Source organism: Salminus brasiliensis, chromosome 7 (genome assembly GCF_030463535.1).
Source record: "Salminus brasiliensis chromosome 7, fSalBra1.hap2, whole genome shotgun sequence".
Lineage (NCBI taxonomy): Eukaryota > Metazoa > Chordata > Actinopteri > Characiformes > Bryconidae > Salminus > Salminus brasiliensis.
In genome coordinates this window covers 42,268,420-42,288,239 of record NC_132884.1, presented here as the reverse complement: position 1 = coordinate 42,288,239, position 19,820 = coordinate 42,268,420, and the positions used below count along the sequence as shown (strand labels likewise).

General features: G+C 42.6%; 1 protein-coding gene across 1 annotated transcript in view; it reads right to left on the bottom strand.

Moving 5' to 3' along the window:
• Window positions 1-19,820, bottom strand: part of cntn4 (contactin 4) — a 259,500-nt gene that overhangs the window by 81,158 nt on the left and 158,522 nt on the right. Inside the window, exons 7-10 of the mRNA XM_072684921.1 lie at window positions 19,377-19,479; window positions 18,363-18,547; window positions 9,522-9,661; window positions 1,559-1,688 (exon numbers count right to left, since the gene is read on the bottom strand). Coding sequence (XP_072541022.1) covers window positions 1,559-1,688; window positions 9,522-9,661; window positions 18,363-18,547; window positions 19,377-19,479 — 558 coding nt within the window. The remainder of the gene's footprint in view (window positions 1-1,558; window positions 1,689-9,521; window positions 9,662-18,362; window positions 18,548-19,376; window positions 19,480-19,820) is intronic.

The window sequence follows — 19,820 nt, the reverse complement described above, 5'->3', positions numbered from 1 at the left end:
AGTAACACTACAGGATTCTACACTAATGTGACTCTATGGGTTCTGCAGCGTTACACAGCAGTTCTGGAGAGAGGTTCTCCTCCTGCAGCTCCACCACCAAACCTCCATAGTGCAGTAGCAGCAGCAGCGCTCCGGTCCGGAGTGGGAATGACGGAGACGCCGCTGTTCTCCACCTGTTCCAGTCAGTCAGTGGAGCATCAGCATGATCCTGAAGCTGATAGTTTAAGGTGGAGCTGATACAGATGTGGGGGTGTGTATTTGTGTGTGTGTGTGTGTGAGGTGTTGGAGCAGAGGTTGAACTAAATATACACACCTTAATTACGGCACATTCATTTGCTTTGGTAAGAAAAACAAAGGGAAAATGTCACGTCCTTTCGTTTTCCGCTCTCTGCCGGCTCCCAGAACCTTTTTTTTTTTAAGCTGCTTGATTTACTGTGAGTGTGTGTGAGGAACCTATCCGTCAATTACGTTCCACCCATTTTCCCTCTCGCCGTAACCCCATCGATTTAGCTTTGGAATTTTTTTAGTAGAGATGATCGACAAAAACAGTAATCAGAAAAAACGGAGGGAGGCAGGAGGATGAATGGGTGGAAGAAGATGAGTGGGTATTGCGGTGCGCGAGCATCTGGGCACATCCGCCACCAGCGTAATTATGTTTTCTAACAGGGGGAACGGCGCAAACGCAACAATACATTAGATTAGACGTCCTTTAATGAGGTGAGAATTCATGAGAGGAGAGAATGTCACCTTCCAGTAATGATGAGAGGCCATAAATATGACAATGCCACACACACACACACACACACACACACATATATATATATATATATTTGCTTTCTACTACCACAAACACACACACACAGTAGTGCTCTACACTATAAGATACACTCTTTGGACAAAAGTATTGGGACACACCTCTTACATTAATAACTGTATGCACTGTATAAGGTGTCTAGAGCCCCCCATGCCATGCCACACATTAGTGAAAGAATGGCTGCTTCTAAAGAGCTCACTGAACTCCAGCGTGGCTCTGTGATAGGAGGTATACATCCCTTAATTGCTAATGCAATTAGCTACTTTAAGCTGCACCCGTTGTATGGACATGTACGTATGTGCAAAAGCACACACACACAGATTGTCTAGGCCCTGTAGAGAAGAAGTGCTGCCAATAGAATAGGACTCTCTGGAGCAGATAATCATGTTGCCTAATAAGGGCATGGGCTAGTAGAGGGGTATAAAGCAAGTGTTCTCTGAAATGAGGATAGTGGTGGAGCTCCATCCAGTACTTTTGGGATGGGGTGAGTCGGGCAGTTGTGGATGATGAGGTGGGATGGTGATCATCATCATCATCCAACATCCTGACCTCACTAAGGCTAAACAGTCTACAAAAGTAGAAACAGTCACTCCAACAAAAGCAGGATTAGCTCTGTTTAATGCCCACTAATTAAAGCATGTGTCCCGATACTTTTGTCCATTAATTTTACCAGCTTACCGGTACAGGCTTTTTAATTTCAGGATGTATCAGATAAGGAAAGTGAGCAGAGGCACTGCAGCTTACCGATCACTCTGAGCTCGGCGTTGGAGTACACCTCCCCGTACTTGTTCCCAGCCACGCATTGGTAAATTCCAGCGTCGGACAGCGCCAAGTGACTGATGGACAGGGCCCCATTAACCACCTGCACCCTCTCCTGCAATACAAAGACAAGTATCTCCGTTAAGAGTCTTTTACTGAGATTGCTAATCTGCATAAAAGCGCTCGCCGTCCGGGAGCGTGAATTATGTCTGTAGGCTGATGGACGCGGCCATCCATAAATCTGGACGTTTGTTGCTAATGGAGGAAGCAAGGAGGGGGGTGTAGACAGAGGGGATGAAGGTGGAGGGCAGGCTGGGAGGAAACGACAGTAATAAATCTGTATGTTTATGATGTGGAAATACGGCCGTACACTGTTTGTTTGCTAAGCAAAGCTGAAGCTCTGTTTCAATAAGAGAGTCAGCGAGGGGGGGGGGGGGGGGGTACGGGAGGAGGAGAGGAGAAGGTAAGCCAGGCTTATATCTTTAAGCTGACAGTTTTATGACACCTCTAATATGCTGTGAACTGTGGGGCTATCTCAAGAACGTGTCCCCCGTATCAGTCCTGCCCACACGTGTCTGACGAACGTCTGTCTCAGGAATAATTACACATGAATAAATCACATTTCTCAGCCCAAGTGCACCAGAAACACACAAAGCTCCTTCCTCAGTGATGGTTTTTAATGGTTTCCAGTCTGAAAACTACTGTTTTACAGTGCCACCATCTCCCATTCCACTCCTTACTCTCAGAACTGCATGACACACACCATAACCCAACAGTCTGGTCATGTTTTCAGCAGCAGTGAAACACATCAGGGCTTAATGATGGTAAATCAGGTGAGCTGCTGCTGCTGCGGCTGCTGCTGCTGATGGAGTTGAACACATCCTCCACGATGTGCTGGCTGGACTGGGGTCTGGCGTCCAGAAGAACCCTGGAGGAACCGAGCTCTGTTCTTCAGACTCGCTCACCGACAAGATCTCACTACTTTCTTCAGAATGAGAAGCTCTTGTTTCTCCTTTTTACTGGATTTATGTTCAGCTGTATCTGTTCTGATGAGATCTGGAACTGTGGAGCAGTGGAGGAACTGTGTTCTCTGGAATGGAGCTCCATCCAGTACTTTTGGGATGGGGTGAGTCGGGCAGTTGTGGATGATGACGTGGGGTGGTGATCATCATCATCCAACATCTGACCTCACTAAGGCTCTTGTTGCTGAATGCAATCAAATCCTCACAGCAATGCTTCTCCTCCAAAATCTAGTAGAAAGTCTTCTTCCCTGGACAGTAGAAACAGTCACTCCAACAAAAGCAGGATCAGCTCTGTTTAATACCCTCTAATTGCGCATGTGTCCCAATACTTTTGTCCACTAATGACCATTGTACAAACTTGAGAAGGTCGCAGGGCTTACCGGTACAGGCTTTTTTATTTCAGGATGTATCAGATAGAGAAAGTGAGCAGAGGCACTGCAGCTCACCGATCACTCTGAGCTCGACGTTGGAGTACACTACAGCGGCATCTGTTCTGATGAGATCTGGAGCTTCTACAGTAGAACTCTCTCACTGCTGAGAGACAGGGTTATTAATGTGCTTAGAGCTTAGCCTAAATCCTAAAATCAGATTTTTTTATATTAAATCTGAACAGACAGTCGTGGAAGTTACAGTTTGTTCCATCTAGTGCAGCCTGTAGTGTGTTAATGAAGCAGTACAGTGTACAAGCATGCTAGCTAGCACACACACCCCGACCCGCCACGGTTTCCTCAGCTGTATTAAAGACATTGGATTTGGGTGAAATACGTAATAACAGTGAGACACACGTAAAGAGTAAAGAGAGGTAAACACCAGCTCCTGAGAGGAGGAGGCCGAGGAGGGGCAGAGGGGATGGTGGTGGTGGATGCAAACAAGACTACTGTTACCATAGCAACACTGCTAAACCACTACTGGTCCCACAATACCATGCAAAACCAGATGCCTACAGTTTACAGGTCTCTAGGTGACACGCGTGCTTGTGAAATTACCGCATTTACCCTAACAGTGCGCACCGTGTAATCTCCGTGCGACCCTATGCTCTGAACCGTGACCCCGTACCGTGATGGTTGGGTATGAAGTACCTTTACGGAGTATCTTCATGAAGTACCTTCATGAAGTACCTTTATCTTTTACACCCCTTATATATATATATATATAACTGTATTTACCCTAATAGTGCGCACCGTGTAATCTCTGTGCGACCCTATGCACTGAACCAAGACCTCGTACCGTGATGGTTCGGTATGAAGTACCGTTACAAGTACTGTTACACCCCTAATATATATATAACCATATTTACCGTATTTACCCTAATAGTGCGCACCGTGTAATCTCCATGCGACCCTATGCACTGAACCGTGACGGTGTGGAGTACCTTTATGGAGTACCTTTACCTTTTACACCCCTAATATATATATATATATATATATATATATAACCGTATTTACCCTAATAGTGCGCACCGCACCCTATGCAACCCTATGCACTGAACCGTGACCCTGTACCGTGATGGTTCAGTATGAATACAAGTACCGGTACACCCCTATTATATATATAATAATATATATAGTCTACAGTCATTTAGCTCAGCCATTCAAACTGAAGCTACAATAGGTGTTTCAGGCTGGACTCAGGCACTATACAGGGCAGCCAATATGCACAGAACGCATTTGCATACATTCATCTAAGTAAGTAATCTCTATGAAACTGAATTATGATGGCACATTTTTGGCACATAAACCCACACAAATTTTAATAAGTGGACTTTATGGATACAAAGTCTGCAAGTCTACAAATGTCAGAAAGATGGACAGGCCTGTTAAAGTGGTGTAGAACCTTAACACTATATGGAGGTTCTACAGACATGGTTCCTCAGGGTGGCATTTCTATGGTATTTACTGATTAATGAGTCGTGAGGTTAATAGATAAGCTATAAGGGCTCTCTCTCTCTCGCTCTCTCTCTGCCCTTGATCTCCTCTGTTCTTTGCTGCCTCGGCCCCTGGCTTCAGTAGTGCACGTTTCCACTAATGCACCAGCCAGGCCCGTGGTCAGAAAGGAATGGGGCAGGGGTTCTCAAAGTGGGCGGACCACCGCTCTCACCAAGACCTCCGTCACTGATCTGGTGGGTTTGAGAGCAGTCCGAGTTCTTTGCACCGGGTGGGTCGGGGAAAAACGTTAAGCAGGGGTAGAGGGAGGAGGGCACTGTGCGAACGAGGCCGCTGGCGTGGAAAAGCACACGGCGGCGTATATCAGTCTAGCGCGGCTTCGGATGGCGCTATTAATTAAGCGTGACGGGCCACTTAAATCAGCAGTTTTGCATAGAGGAGGAGGACCTGAGGGGGGACCATCTGCACGCCTTATGCTGAATTAAAGTGATCGGCAACGCTGGCGCTCGCAGCGCAGGGTCACTTTAATGTACGGTCAGGACAATGCGCCGGCTGCTTTTTACGGCGTCTGTCCCGTGGCGATGCTGACCGGCCTGTGTGTTTCTTTTTTACGGGGCTCCTGTGTGCTGACGCTTTAACCCTTCGAACACACTGCTGCACTAAAGTCGTCCAACACATAAAAGCAGAGTGATCAGCTTCACCACAACTTTTTACCCTCACCTCCATGAAAATCTCACAGGACACTGTTAGACCGAGCAGAACATCTGAAGTACAGGGTGAAAACACATAAAGAAAGAAACAGAGAACCTGAATCTTCTACATGATCCATATACAACACTTCATTTTCTTTACTCTCAAAAAAGGGACAGAGATGTTAAAAATCAAGGTGTTACATCTATCTATTATATTCTATTATATATTATATATCTATTATATACCAAAGACGTGGAGCGAACTTCCCCTGGGTGTCCGAACAGCAGAGTCCAACGCAAGAGTGTGCGGAGTGTAGAGTGTGTGGAGTTTTGGGGTCTCCATACTGACTTCTGTATTTAGTAGAGTCTAAGATTAGAGGGATCTTTTGGACTCTAGCCTCTACAAACAAGTTTTCTGAGAAAATAGTAATAAGTCAGATTATTATTATTATTATTATTATTATTACTCTTCTGTAAGTCGCTCTGAGTATCTGATAAACACCTTAAATGTAAATATAGTCTATAAAGAATCGTTAAAAAGAAAAAAAAAACATTTGTAAAGACGTTCAAGTTAATATATATATATATATGCCATTTAATTTCAATTTTGAAATTTGATCAGAAACTGTAATCACTGTAATAACTGTAAGAAGGAAACCAGTGAAGTCACTGTCATTACAGCACAGTCTTCTATATTAATATAGGGGCCAGGTAAAAACCTTGTATCTCCATTTTTGGCCATTTTTCACTTTTCATCTATAATGTGAAACTGGCAGTGGTCTTTTATGAATAGACCAATAGAAATGCTCCACAATGACTTGGAATAAAATCCTTTAATATTGACAACTGACAATCCAACCACAGCGCTAAAATAAGCAATGAGGAGTCTCTTCGAGGCTGGTGATGCCTTTCGCTCCGTTTATGTCCAGATTAGTTTAGCGTGGAGGCAGCGTTTGGTTAACACCATCTAATAAATTGCAAATCTGTTCCACAGGAATCCTCCAAAACGGAGGAAGAGCGGCTCTCAGTGGGTCACCTTAGCAATGCTACGTTCCAATGCTACCCAGATCAGAGCAGAACGAGGAAAGGTCCGCATTGATTAAGCGTAATGAACGACCGTGGACGGCGTAAGCCCGCACCTCCTACTTCTGCAGCATCGGTGACCTTTCGTTATCAGATTGATTAGAGCGCTGATGTTGACAATGGCATTTGGAAATTGCTATAGTCCTACATTGATGAATTCATTTATTCGTCTGAATATCAGCGGCAGGCTATACCTTTCTGATGCAAATGCAAGTCAAGGACCTCGGCCCAATCAGGGAGTTAGCATTTTACCAGCGGAAACATTGGTCGATAGAATATGTGCCGTGTTTTGATTATCGCATGCAACTTGTAGACACTGAAATTCTGCCGCAGTGGCTTTGACTGAGAGCCAGTAGCACTAAATCAGGAGTCACTGGTTCACATCATGAGCCGGGTTCAAATTTCCTGAAGCATGGGACACATTACAGTGTGGGTGAGTTTCCCAAAATCCTCGTAAGGCTAATAACGTTAACTAGTTCTTAGGAATGTTTGTTATTTAATGAGCGTGAACTCACTCACAACACCCAAAAGCCAGGGGCTGCCTATTCCCGGTGGAAGATCCGCATGAGACCAGAGGAAAAATAATGAATATAATAAAGAAATTATATAGTTTTACATCATAAACAACAAAATTATTAAAAATTAAAATAAGAAAAACAACAACGATAATAATAATAATAATAATAATAATAATAATAATAATAATAATAAAGTACAGTCTGATCCAAGGGCAACCTTGGTTAAATTACAATAGAAATATCCTAAAAGGACAAAAGTATTGAGACACCTGCTCTTTTTTCTTTGTTTCTTCTGAAATCAAGGGTATTAAGAGAGTTTCTCTGTCTCTACTGTCAAGAGAAGGTGGCTTTCTACTAGATCTTTAGTGAAGTCAGGATTTTGGATGGATGATCATCATCCCATCTCATCATCTCCAGCTCATCCCAAAAGTACTGGATGGAGCTCCATCACCATCATTCCAGAGAGCACAGTTCTTCCACTGCTCCACAGCTCATTGCTGGGGGGCTTCATACCCCTCTCTATCCCACGCCTGGCATTATTAGGCAGCATGGTGCCAAGGGGCATTATCCAGTATACCAAAAGTGGTTCCCTATCTGATCCAACTAATTACTGTCTTCAGACCTCCTTGATTGGCTGAACAGAGTCAATAAATTTGGGTTAACGTTGCAACCTGAAGGAGGATAGCTCTCCAAGAGCAAGGTGTGAAGGTCACTGTCCCAGTGTGTGTGCTCCGACTGCTCACTAGACTGGGTTTCAGTGCTACAGATGGATTAAACATGGAGGCTAAATTTCACTGTACTGCTGAGCGATGTCTGTAAAAGAGGACTTTCTTCTTCTTCCTTCTTAAACCCAGTATTTTTTTTAAAGCATCATTTGAGGAGCCGAGCAGAACTTCAGTCAGAACCAGAAAACGGTCTCATAAAAGCACTGCTTTCCTCCTTCTTTTCTGACAAAGAACAAAAGGAACCCATGGACAGATTGTTAATTATGCAGCGCCGAGATCCACACTGAAGTGTTGGTGGATAGGCAGTAAGAGTGAGTCAGTTGGAGGGAGTGTCTGTGCCCTATGGTAGGACTGTATCCCAATAATACAGTCCTACCTCATTCGTACCGCATTTCCAGAGCCTTCAGATGGATCGATGCCCTCTGTTGTGTTTGCCAACATGTTGCGCAACCAAGCAAATTTCCATAAAGTGTGTTTATTTGTTTATTTATTACATCCGAGCAACGCCGAGGCCCCAGCGATCAATCTCTACTGAATAATGCAGCCTTATAATGGAAGGTGGAGGGTGGGGGGGGGGGGTGGCTCAGTTAGAATTCTGGGAAAAGGAGTCTTTTGTGTAAATGCATCACTGTAATGACCAATAACTCATCCTAGGAGTCAACAAATAGGAGTTGAATATTACAAAGGGTTGTGTTACATATAAAGAGATAAAAGGGAATCAGCGTTTATTGTGTTCTAGTGAACTGCTGTAATAGAGAGGGGAAAAGGCAAGAAGAGCATGTTTAGCAGACAGTAAAGGTTTATAAGCCCTCTCCCATTGGCCTGCGGGGAAAAGGGGATTAAATTCCACTCTGCGAGTTCAGAGATTTAATGGAAGATTACTGCGCCGCTTTCGTCATTGTGCTCCAGAACCAGTGTATCAGTGCTGGAGTTTGTTTGGGTTCAGCCACATTTAGACAAACCTATCACTTCAGAAAATCGAGAGACCCGGTGATCCACATTAGCGTGCATTATGAACAAAGCTAAGAAAAGCTAAAGATGCATTGGCTTAAGAAGCTTGTGCTGGATGGCAATTCATGACCACAGTCAAAAGTCAAGCCACAGTACCTACACTATATGTCCACTGTATGTTTGTGGACACCCTTTCTAATAAATTTATATATATAAATGATCCATGATTTTTTCATTACTGCTTAAAAAATGGACAAGGCTTTGGTTCTTGTTGGATGCGCTATGTTTTTTTTGGGTGAGAACAAGTGTAAGCTCAGTCAGAGTGCAGTTTGGGTCAGTAAGAGCTTATTATTGTCAGCTATACGTGACTGATATCCTTATTTATGTTTTGTTCTTCAGATGATCTATGAATGGTGGGCTTCGTTAGATCTCCTTCATTACCGATCAGATAAACACAGAGAAATCAGTGAGGATCATCTTATTAATAGAGGAAAGGAGAGTAAGGCTCTAAGGCCTCAGTCCACATGCTTCTTTACCTTCCACTTGTCAACAAAAGCATGTGTACAGCAATCCATGAAGGGGCACTCAACACGTAATTTGCATTTATGGCAGTGGGGTGTGAATTACAGTGAATTATATATATCACTATATCACTATATCATTATAATATTTAAGTAATAAATAATACATACATTTAGTAAACAAAGGCTTAATTTAAAGCCTGTTTTTTTTATGTATTAATGTTTTAATGATGGCAAAGAATCTATAACATGGTGCTGTACATCCAACTTTTCATTAAAATCCAACCCTACATCAGATACACCTTACAGTTCTTTATAGCCACGTGGCACAAGACCACCTCCAATGATTCCTGGCTTTTTCCCTCACTGTCACAGTCACTTAGGAACAACTCAGCCAGGGTTCATCGCTTTGCATGTAGTTAGTTACCCATTAGCCAAATCCTCGGGGTGTCATAAACGTCCCAGAGAGTGAGGGGTTAAGATATGCAAGCCAAACCTGTTCAGTAATGAAGCAAAAAAGCACAAACAGAACATCCTTTAGGAGATGACAAACCTCAGTGGGCTCCAGGTTTTCTCCATTTTTCATCCACCTGTAGGAGGGTTTGGGTTTGCCTGTGGCTGTACACTCCCACACCAGAGAGTCGTCGATGGCTTTCTGCATGTCCTGCGGCTTCTCAATCAGCTGTGGAGGAGCTGCAGAGCCGGATCAAACACAAAGAGGAGGAACGGCACATTAGTTTCAGACATGGAAAGTCTACTCCAGTCAGGCTCAGCTCATATGACTCACAATGACACGTAAAGAACTAATAAACAAAGCGTCTGACCGCCGTCTGAGCGGAAAGGTGAATCGGACTGAGATGCGCTGCTTGTATGATCTGCAGCGACGCGTGCTGTGAGCAACGGTATGATCAGCAGTTGTTTTGCAAGATGTCCTCATTACACACGTCATAGAAACACCATCATCACCACAACAACAACAACAACAACAACAACAACAACAGCACTCATAGCAGCTCTGGCCGCTCTCCTGCACTGTGAAGGGCAAAGTAAGGACATTACACCTAACATGCTGATTTGTCGTTGGACAGTACCATAAACTACTTCATTTCTCGCCATTAAAGTAAATGATGCTTTAATTATACATGAGCTGCATCGATTCCTGTCTTTTAAAGATGTGTAACTCAAACCTGCTTAATAATGAAGCAAAATCCACACAATCAGAGCATCCTTAATGAACCTGCATCCGGATGGGCAATAAATATACACTGTATGGACAAAAGTATTGGGACACCTGTTCATAGTCTCTCCTGTTTTTTTTTTTTTTAGTTGGACTGTCTCTAGGCTTTCAACTAGATTTTGGAGTAGCATTGCTGTGAGGATTTGATTGCATTCAGCGACAAGAGCTGTTAGTGAGGTCACAAAAATGATTGGATGGAGCAACAGCTCCACAGCTTAATGCTTACGTTTGTCTGATCTAGAGAGTCCCATTCCACCCCTTCTAATGAATGCATTCAACTATTTTAAGATGCACCCATTGCTGACACAGATGTGTAAATGCATACACACACAGATTGTCTAGTTGAAAACCGTAGAGAAGTACTGCCAATAGAATAGGACTCTCTGAAGCAGATTGACATGAACCTATTGGCACCATGCTGCCTTATAATGCCAGGCGTGGGCTATAGAGGGGTATAAAGCCCCCCAGCATTGAGCTGTGGAGCAGTGGAGGAACTGTGTTCTCTGGAATGATGGTGGTGGAGCTCCATCCAGTACTGAATAGGATGAGTTGGGGATGATGAGGTGGTGGTGATCATCCTGCATCCAACATCCTGACCTCACTGAGGCTCTTGTTGCTGAATGCAATCAAATCCTCACAGCAATGCTCCTCCTTCAAAATCTAGTTGAAAGTCTTCTTCATTGGACAGTAGAGACAGTTACTCCAACAAAAGCAAGATCAACTCTTTTTAATCCCCTTAAATTTCAGGTGTCCCAATACTTTTGTCTTTTTATAGCTATTAGTATTTCAGTATTTTTATTTTTTCACTGTAATTCTAGCCAAATATCTCGTCACTGTATCAAGCATCACATTGTATGTCCAGATCATGTAGTCCTGTTATGTGAATAAATACAAACAAACGAATTAATTTCTACACACTGTGTTCTTACCAGACCAGTTAGCATTCCCTCAGTGTGGATGCTCACCTGATCTAACAACCTTTCACAACCTGTGTGACGCTGTTTTCCTCTCTTCCCTCCCTTCTGTCAGAGCTGTTCACTCTATCTCTCACCCACTGGGAGAGTATTGACTTTCGGCCCCCTCCTCTTAAATCAAGCTGGGCAGCCGGGCCCTGACTAAGACTAGCCCACACAGAGCACAATCACACTTAGCTCTTCTAGACCAGCAAAGAAACACTACTGACCAAAGGGGCTCACACAATTCCTGATGTGATGGTTTGATACACTGGTATTTCAACTGAAAACCTGTACTGATACAGGATAGATAATAAAAAAAAAAAAAGCCCATTAATATCCCTTATGCTAATACGTCAAAAACTAACCTACTCATTTTAATTAGCATTTAGCATTTAGCTAAGTTTAGCATGTCATTTTAGAGCAACCTAACCCTGTGTTTTTAAAGACCCCAACAGAGGAACCACAAGCCATGTCGCTTTACCCTCAGAGAGCACGATTAGCCGTGCCCTCTCCAGGCAGGTAGATGCCGCTGTTTTCTCTTAATCGCTAATTTAATATAAATAATAAATTAATGAATAGATTTCTATAACTATTTTGCAGATACAATATCATGGCATGGGTGTGGCGGTGGTGTTAAAATGTAGCTTTTTTAATCGTATCCACATTTCTTCTAAAATATAGTCCATTGACAATATTAAACAGACGGAGGTTTGTTAATAATCATGCCATCCTTACCAAATTCCCTTATTCATCATTGGCCAGTTTCTTAAATTTAATTTCTCCCCAATTCGGATCGCCCCTTACCCAGCCCATACATATTCTCCCCCTATCACATGCAATGCTCTCAAAAAGTAGTGAGGGCGAAGACCAACACACGCCCCCTCCGACTCCTGCACAGCCAAGCCCAACCATCCTTTGCAACATCACTGGGCAACCAACCGGCTCCGATGCATTGGCCAGCAGACGCCAGTAGCGGCCAGCACTACACTGGAGTGATGTGGGGAGAGAGCACCATCTACCCACCCTGGAGAGAGCAAGGCCAATTGTGCTCTCTCCGGGCCCGGCTGACGATGGCCAGCAGCTTGACCGGGATACGAACCAATGGTGATTAGCATTCTCTCAGCAGCTCAGAAACGCAAGGCTAAACCTGCTCAATGTAGCGGTTCATAACACAGCGATGTGTCGTACTGCTCCCCACCTCGCAGTGGAGAACAGTGCAAGCTGTGCAAGTGCCATAAGGCCCCCAACTGACAGAGCTCTGTATCTGCCCTATAATCCTGACTGTAAATTTCGAAGGCCTTTCAGTCATGTTCAGTCCCAGCGCTCAGCACGGCTCCCGCCCGGTATCACAGACATGCTAAAACAGACCGTTAATAAGCTCTTTATGTGGCCTTTGAATAGCATGAAAGGCTGCTGTCGCTCCCTTCTTTCAGCTAAGCAGGAAAAAAACGACAGCAGCCCAACAGCACCAACACATCTGCGCTGGACTGCTAATCAAGCTGACGTTAGCAGAGACGAGAGGGGACTGACGGCGCTGTGCAGCTCAAAGCCCGGCCGAGAGTGTCTACCTGCACCTCGCTCCCGCCAGTGGAAGTGATAAACATGAGATACACTTATCGATCGCCGCGTTCCCCGGCTCTGCTGACGAATGTCTTGGAGGCCTAATTCCACAGGACTTCAAAATAAGATTACAGATTTTTATCACCTGGCTGAGAGAGAGAGAGAGAGAGAGAGAGAGAGAGAGAGAGAGGGGAAGAAAGAAAAGAGACATAGAGATAAAAAAAGGGAGAGAGCGAGTGAGAAGAAGAGTGGGCGAGAGAAAGAAAGAAAGGCAAAGACAGACAGGCAAAAACAAGGGGGGAGAGAGAAAGAGCGAGCGAGAGACATTCAAATAATGAGTGAGAGCAAGAGTGGGTAGAGACAGAAAGAGCGAGAGAAGAAGAGAAGGGAAAATGAGCGAGAGACAAAGATGGAGAGAGAAAAGAGAGAGAAAAGAGAACAAAAAGAGAGAGTGGGCGAGAGACATACAGATAAAGAGAGAGATGAAGAGTGAGAGAGAGAGTGAGTGAGAGACATACAGATAGAGAGAGAGAAAAGGGGAGAGAGAGAGCGAGAGACATACAGATAGAGAGAGAGAAAAGGGGAGAGAGAGCGAGAGACATACAGACAGAAAGTGAGAGAAAAAGAGTAAGAGAGAGAGAGAGAGAGAGAGAGACACAAATAGAGAGAGAAAAAGGGAGAGAGAGAGAGAGTGAGAGAGTGAGCGACATACAGAGACAGAGAAAGAAAGAGGGGGTGAGAGAGAGAGACATACAGACAGAAAGTGAGAGAGAGTGAGTAAGAGAGAGAGAGAGACAGAGAGAGAAAGAGTGGAAGACAGAGCGAGAGACACAAATAGAGAGAGAAAAAAGGGAGAGAGAGAGAGACATACAGGCAGACAGAAAGTGAGAGAGAAGGAGTAAGAGAGAGAGAGGGGGGGGGGGGTAGCAGCGGCCGACCCTTAGGCTAATCTTACTGAAACAGTGCTCTGCTAGCCGCTAGCCAGCGAGGCGTCCTCCACAGCGGGGGTTATTTACAGGCCGGTGGTGCTCGGAGGTGCCCTGTAAATAATGGCAAATAGTTTAATGCATGGAATGAGTTATATCTACTGGATGACCGAGGCTGACTTATAGGCCTGGAGAGTTGAGGGAGGAGGGGGGGTGTGGGGGTTGGGGGGGTCGGTGCGAGAGCGCCTGGCGAGAAAGCAAAATGAAGAAGAACACAACCTTTCTAAAAATAAATAAATAAATACAAACAACAGCCTGCTGCTCTCGCCGCACAACAGGAGCTCCTAGTTTCCACAATCTGGGGCAGCTATGTCTCCGAAGACATGCGTACGAGTCATCGCTAACGCACGCGTTACTCTAATCAATTAGCGGGGGTTCTTCGAGGAATCCGGCGTCTGGCGTCATGTCGAATATAAACAATGGTAGAAAAAAGGCTAATAAAACATTCAGCTGCGCGACGGCTATTCCTGTAAATGGGCCACTGGGCATCAGCGGTGGCAGAGGCGGAGCTAATGCGAGCGCTAGCGCTAGCGAGCGTTCCCATAAGGGAAGGATAAATCCCAGCGCTCCGTAGCCTACAGGTACTTACTTAATAGGGAGCCGTCTCACATGAACAATGCAGTGGTGCCGGAACGGCGGTGCAGGGAACGAGGTCGTGAACTCTTCATTTGAAAGTCCATATTAAATATGCTTCTCTTCATTTGCCTGCTAGCGACTTATCCATAGATAGGAACACGTGGGTCCGGTCCTCCGTGATGGAGGCCCCGGTTCTACCGTTCAGAAGCACATTCTATCAGAACGGACACGCAGGAACCATTAGCGCCGAGTGCCGGCCTGTGAATTACTGCTGATCATCCAGTCGTTCTTCACTCACAGCCAAGTTCGAGCCCTGCAGGCCTGATGTTTCCCTGCTTACCAAACAGCGACATTTCAGATTTTTAATATTTCATAAACGCCTTGATTATTTATTGATATGACTAATGTGTTTTGGACAAAACACAAGTTTTGACAAGACGTGTTTGACCCATTAAGCTGCAGGCTTAGCGATCGGTCCATTTATTATTATTCATTATTCAGTTATTAGTATTAAAGTGAATCAGAAATCATAGCGTATATGTGAGTGAAAGGCAGTATTAGGGAGGGATTCTGGACTAGCTGAGTGTTTTCTCTGCTTGATTGGTGGGAGAAATTTTATTGATTTATACATCATCGATTATACATCTATCATTGATTTATGATATTTATATTTACAGCATTTAGCTGACGCTCTTATTCAGAGTAACTTATAAGGTAACTCGTATTACAGAGGTGGGCCAATGTAGTGTTAGGAGTCTTGCCCAGGGACTGGGTGTGGCGCAGCATACCGATAAGGTAAAGGTGCACATATTTGTCACTGTACAGCGAAATGTGTCCTCCGCATTTAGCCCATCTGGTAGTGAACACACACACACACATGTGTTAGGGGCAGTGAGTACACACACACCCACCCAGAGCGGTGGGCAGCCAACTCCAGCGCCCGGGGAGCAGAGAGGGTAAAGGGCCTTGCTCAAGGGCCCAACAGTGGCAGCTTGTCGAGCCTGGGAATCGAACCCACAACCCTGTTATCGATAACCCGACGCAATACCATGGGAGACCAGACTGGGAATCGAACCCCAGTCTCCCACATGGTGTAGTAGCTCACTGGCAGCTAGTGGTTTTATCTGTTGTGCCACACCAACCACCGACATAGTGTTGTATAGTGTGAGATAGTGTTGCCACGCCCACTGGTATATGGTGATGTCATCAAAGATCTGCAGCAGCTACATTTAAATAAATGAAATATTATGATGATATCTGATGAATTGTGCTTTTAATCTTTGACAAGATTGTTTAAATGTCAGTTTTGATTTTTAGGTTGACTTTAAGATTTACAATTCAGTTCACTGTAAATTATTATAATATAATTTACTTTTTTTTAACAACAATTTATGGACTATTCATGCAAATGAGCTCTGTTCTGATGGACTATCCGGTAAAAGCAGTCTACACTGTTACAAGTAGAAGTTCCTTGAGGAGTTCTTTAATTTCATTGACCTTTTTCTTCTAAAAATCTTTTCTTGCAGGTTCCCTCAATACTCATTAAAATGTTCCTCTGCAGTTTCACATTAAAGAACCATCAAACGTTCCTCAGAGATCTTGTCCTGGAATGGATGGAGATTGTGCATGTATTAGTTTTTGTGACATCACCAGGTTTTGCAGACTAGGACAGCTGATTGAGTTGTATTTTTGAAATACTGAAATTTTATTTACATTATAAAATTTGTTAAAATTGGGGTCTACCTTTACTTTGATGGTCGATTGTAGAGGCCTTGTAGATGCTCACCTGACATTCAACTCAATCTGCATTCAATACAAGCTGAATGTAAATCACTGTCTGTTAAACATAACCCTGCACTCTAACCTTAACCTAAACCCTAACCCTAACCCTAACCTTAACCTAAACCCTAACCCTAACCTTAACCTAAACCCTAACCCTAACCTCAACCTTAACCTAAATCTAAACCTAAACCCTAACCCTAACCTAAACCCTAACCCTAACCTTAACCTAAACCCTAACCCTAACCCTAACCTTAACCTTAACCTAAACCCTTAACCCTAACCTTAACCTTAACCTAAACCCTAACCTTACTCTTAACCCTAACCTTAACCTTAACCTAAACCCTAACCTTACCTTTAACCCTAACCTTAACCTAAACCCTAATCCTAATCCTAACCTTAACCCTAACCTAAACCCTAGCCCCAGTCTTAAATGAAACCTAATTGCAGTTAAAAGTTAGTTGAATGTCAAACTGAACTGTATCTCAATGTAAGATGAGCGTCTACCAACAAACAGAGATACCAAAAACTGGCGCTGTACAATAACTGTACAATAACTACAACAACTGTACAATAACTGTACAATAACTACAACGACTACAATAACTGTACAATAACTATAATGACTACAATAACTGTACAATAACTATAATAACTACAATAACTATACAATAACTGTACAATGACTACAATAACTGTACAATGACTACAATAACTGTACAATAACTATAATAACTACAATAACTGTACAATGACTACAATAACTGTACAATAACTACAACAACTGTACAATAACTGTACAATAACTACAACGACTACAATAACTGTACAATAACTATAATAACTACAATAACTATACAATAACTACAATAACTACAATAACTGTACAATAACTACCATGGCTACAATAACTGTACAATAACTACAATAACTGTACAATAACTACAACTACTACAATAAATGTACAATAACTATACAATAACTACAATAACTACAATAACTGTACAATAACTACCATGGCTACAATAACTGTACAATAACTACAATAACTGTACAATGACTACAATAACTGTACAATAACTACAATAACTGTACAATAACTGTACAATAACTACAACAACTACAATAACTGTACAATGACTAGAATAACTGTTCAATAACTACAATGACTACAATAACTACAATAACTACAACAACTACAATAACTGTACAATGACTACAATAACTGTACAATAACTGTACAATAACTATAATAACTACAATAACTTTACAATAACTATAATGACTACAATAACTGTACAATAACTACAACAACTACAATAACTGTACAATAACTGTACAATACTTACAACAACTACAATAACTGTTCAATAACTACAACTACTACAATAACTGTACAATAACTACAATAACTACAATAACTGTTCAATAACTACAATAACTGTACAATAACTACAACAACTGTACAATAACTGTACAATAACTACAACGACTACAATAACTGGTCAATAACTATAATAACTACAATAACTGTACAATAACTATAATAACTACAATAACTGTACAATAACTACAATAACTGTACAATAACTATAATAACTGTACAATAACTACAATAACTGTACAATAACTACAATAACTGAAAGCAGCCATTTAAATAAACTCTGACTGAAAAACCCTTCTTAGCGTTCAGAGAAGTTCATCATAAAGTTCTGACACAACGTCTAGACCAACTGACAGATTCATATCGTGTCAAAAAGTAAGAAACTGAAGACAGTGGAGGTACAAGGTTTTACGTGGTAGTGACCCTCGATACTGTACATCTACTCTGAGCCACATTCAGGTGCTCTGCTTGATCCAGATGCTGGGCTGCTGAACGTGCTCCTGACATATGTGGCCCTACTCTTAGTTCACTTAACAGCTTTGATCTGGAGTCAACTTGGATGTCAATCACAGTGCCATCTGGTAGAGCACCCACACACACACACACACACACACACACACACACACACACACTCGCTTGCTCGCTCGCTCACACAAGATCAAGAGCAAGGTCGTCTCCTCATCCTTTTTAATCTGGATAAAGCGTTAGAGGCTTCGCAGCCGGAGGTTTAATAATTTTGATGCACCGTTAAAATGCGGCGCTGCCGTCGCCCCCTTGTCTTGAGCAGATTTCCTGACGACTCCGGTTTAGGGGGAGTGCAGTCCTACCGTCTTCAGCATCACGCATCTCACTCTGAGTGAAAGTGACATACGTGGCTCTGCACGGTCAAATATTCATGTGACTCGTGTTAACGTACCGTAGAAGGAGAGCTTTCCCTGCACAGAGTTCCTTCCCTTCGAGTTCTCAGCGACACACTCGTACGTCCCTGCGTCCTCCTGCTGGAAGTACGGGATCTCCAGGACGCCGCTGGCCTTCCTCATGTCCACCTTACGAGCGAAGGGGACCCCGTCCACCCGCCGCCAGGTTATGGAAGGAGCTGGACTGGGTTAGGAGCAAGACAGAGAACAATGTTGGGTATTTTATTAGAATTAAATTGAATCATTTCATATAATAAAGTTCTCCAAAAGGGCTCAAGTTCCAGAAGAGATTTTTAACCCTTTAAAGCCAAGAGTATCACATCTGATAGATCAGAAGTCATTAGTCATCTTAAATAAGTATTAAATAATATTTCAATAATAAAAAAATAAATAAAATAATAACAAATAAAAAAACCCACAAAAAATACAAAGTTTAAATAAAAGGTCAAAAATTCTGAGTAAGAATGTTAAGGCAAAATTTTAAAAAATACTCAATTTAATTTTGTTCTTTCATTTATTTGTCAGTGTTTTGTTTAGTTAGGAGTTGTAGATTTTACAGTATACTCAAGGAAAAGCTCAACACACATTACAAATAAATAAACAATAAAAATTGTAAATTAAAATAAAATTGAATTAAAACAAGAAATCAAAAAGGGAGGAGGATAAAATGCAAAATAAAAGTCAAATTAATATGTATTTATTTCTCTTTTTATGGTTTATGGTCAAAACACACACACTGATGGTTTAGGCTTTAAAGTGTTAACAGGTTGTTTATAAAGACTAAATGTTTATAAAGTTTAAAGAACCACTACATTCTGTAAAGGTTCTGTACAATCAAGCCAGGACACACCTAGGAGCATTTACTGTTAAGATATTTTATTAAATTATTATTTAATACAAAATTATTTTTTTTCTTTATATAAAGAAATTCCTATCTAGAATAACTTTTACATTTAATAATGAATAATAATAATAAAAAAAAACTATCAATACCCATCCTCTCTTATACTTACTTGCCCAAAGCAAAACATTCTAATTTCACCGTCGATCCTTTTGCCACCTGGACCACCTCCGGAAACTGCACTTCAATCTTTGGCTCGTATTCCCCCATCACACCTGCGGAAAGTCGCAGAGTTAATTAGAGCCGGGCCGGCGTGTCCGCGCTGAAATACAGGTGTTACGCTATTATTGCTTCTGAAACATGTCACACTACCAGGTTCTGACACTCTCATCACTTTTACTTCACCATGTTTAAAAGGTCAGTCTGTTTGAGGGTCCTGAGAATGGTGTCCAGACGTAACGCTGGCCGGTCTGACTGTGTAGGGCCTCTGTTATCTGCTGTAGCCGCTGTGCTGTGTGAGAGCAGGCTTAAAGAGATCCGTATCTCTTTCTGTGTAACACAGCACGCTCCTATCAATACCACCGAACGGGCCGGACTCGGCAGAGCCGGGATTCTG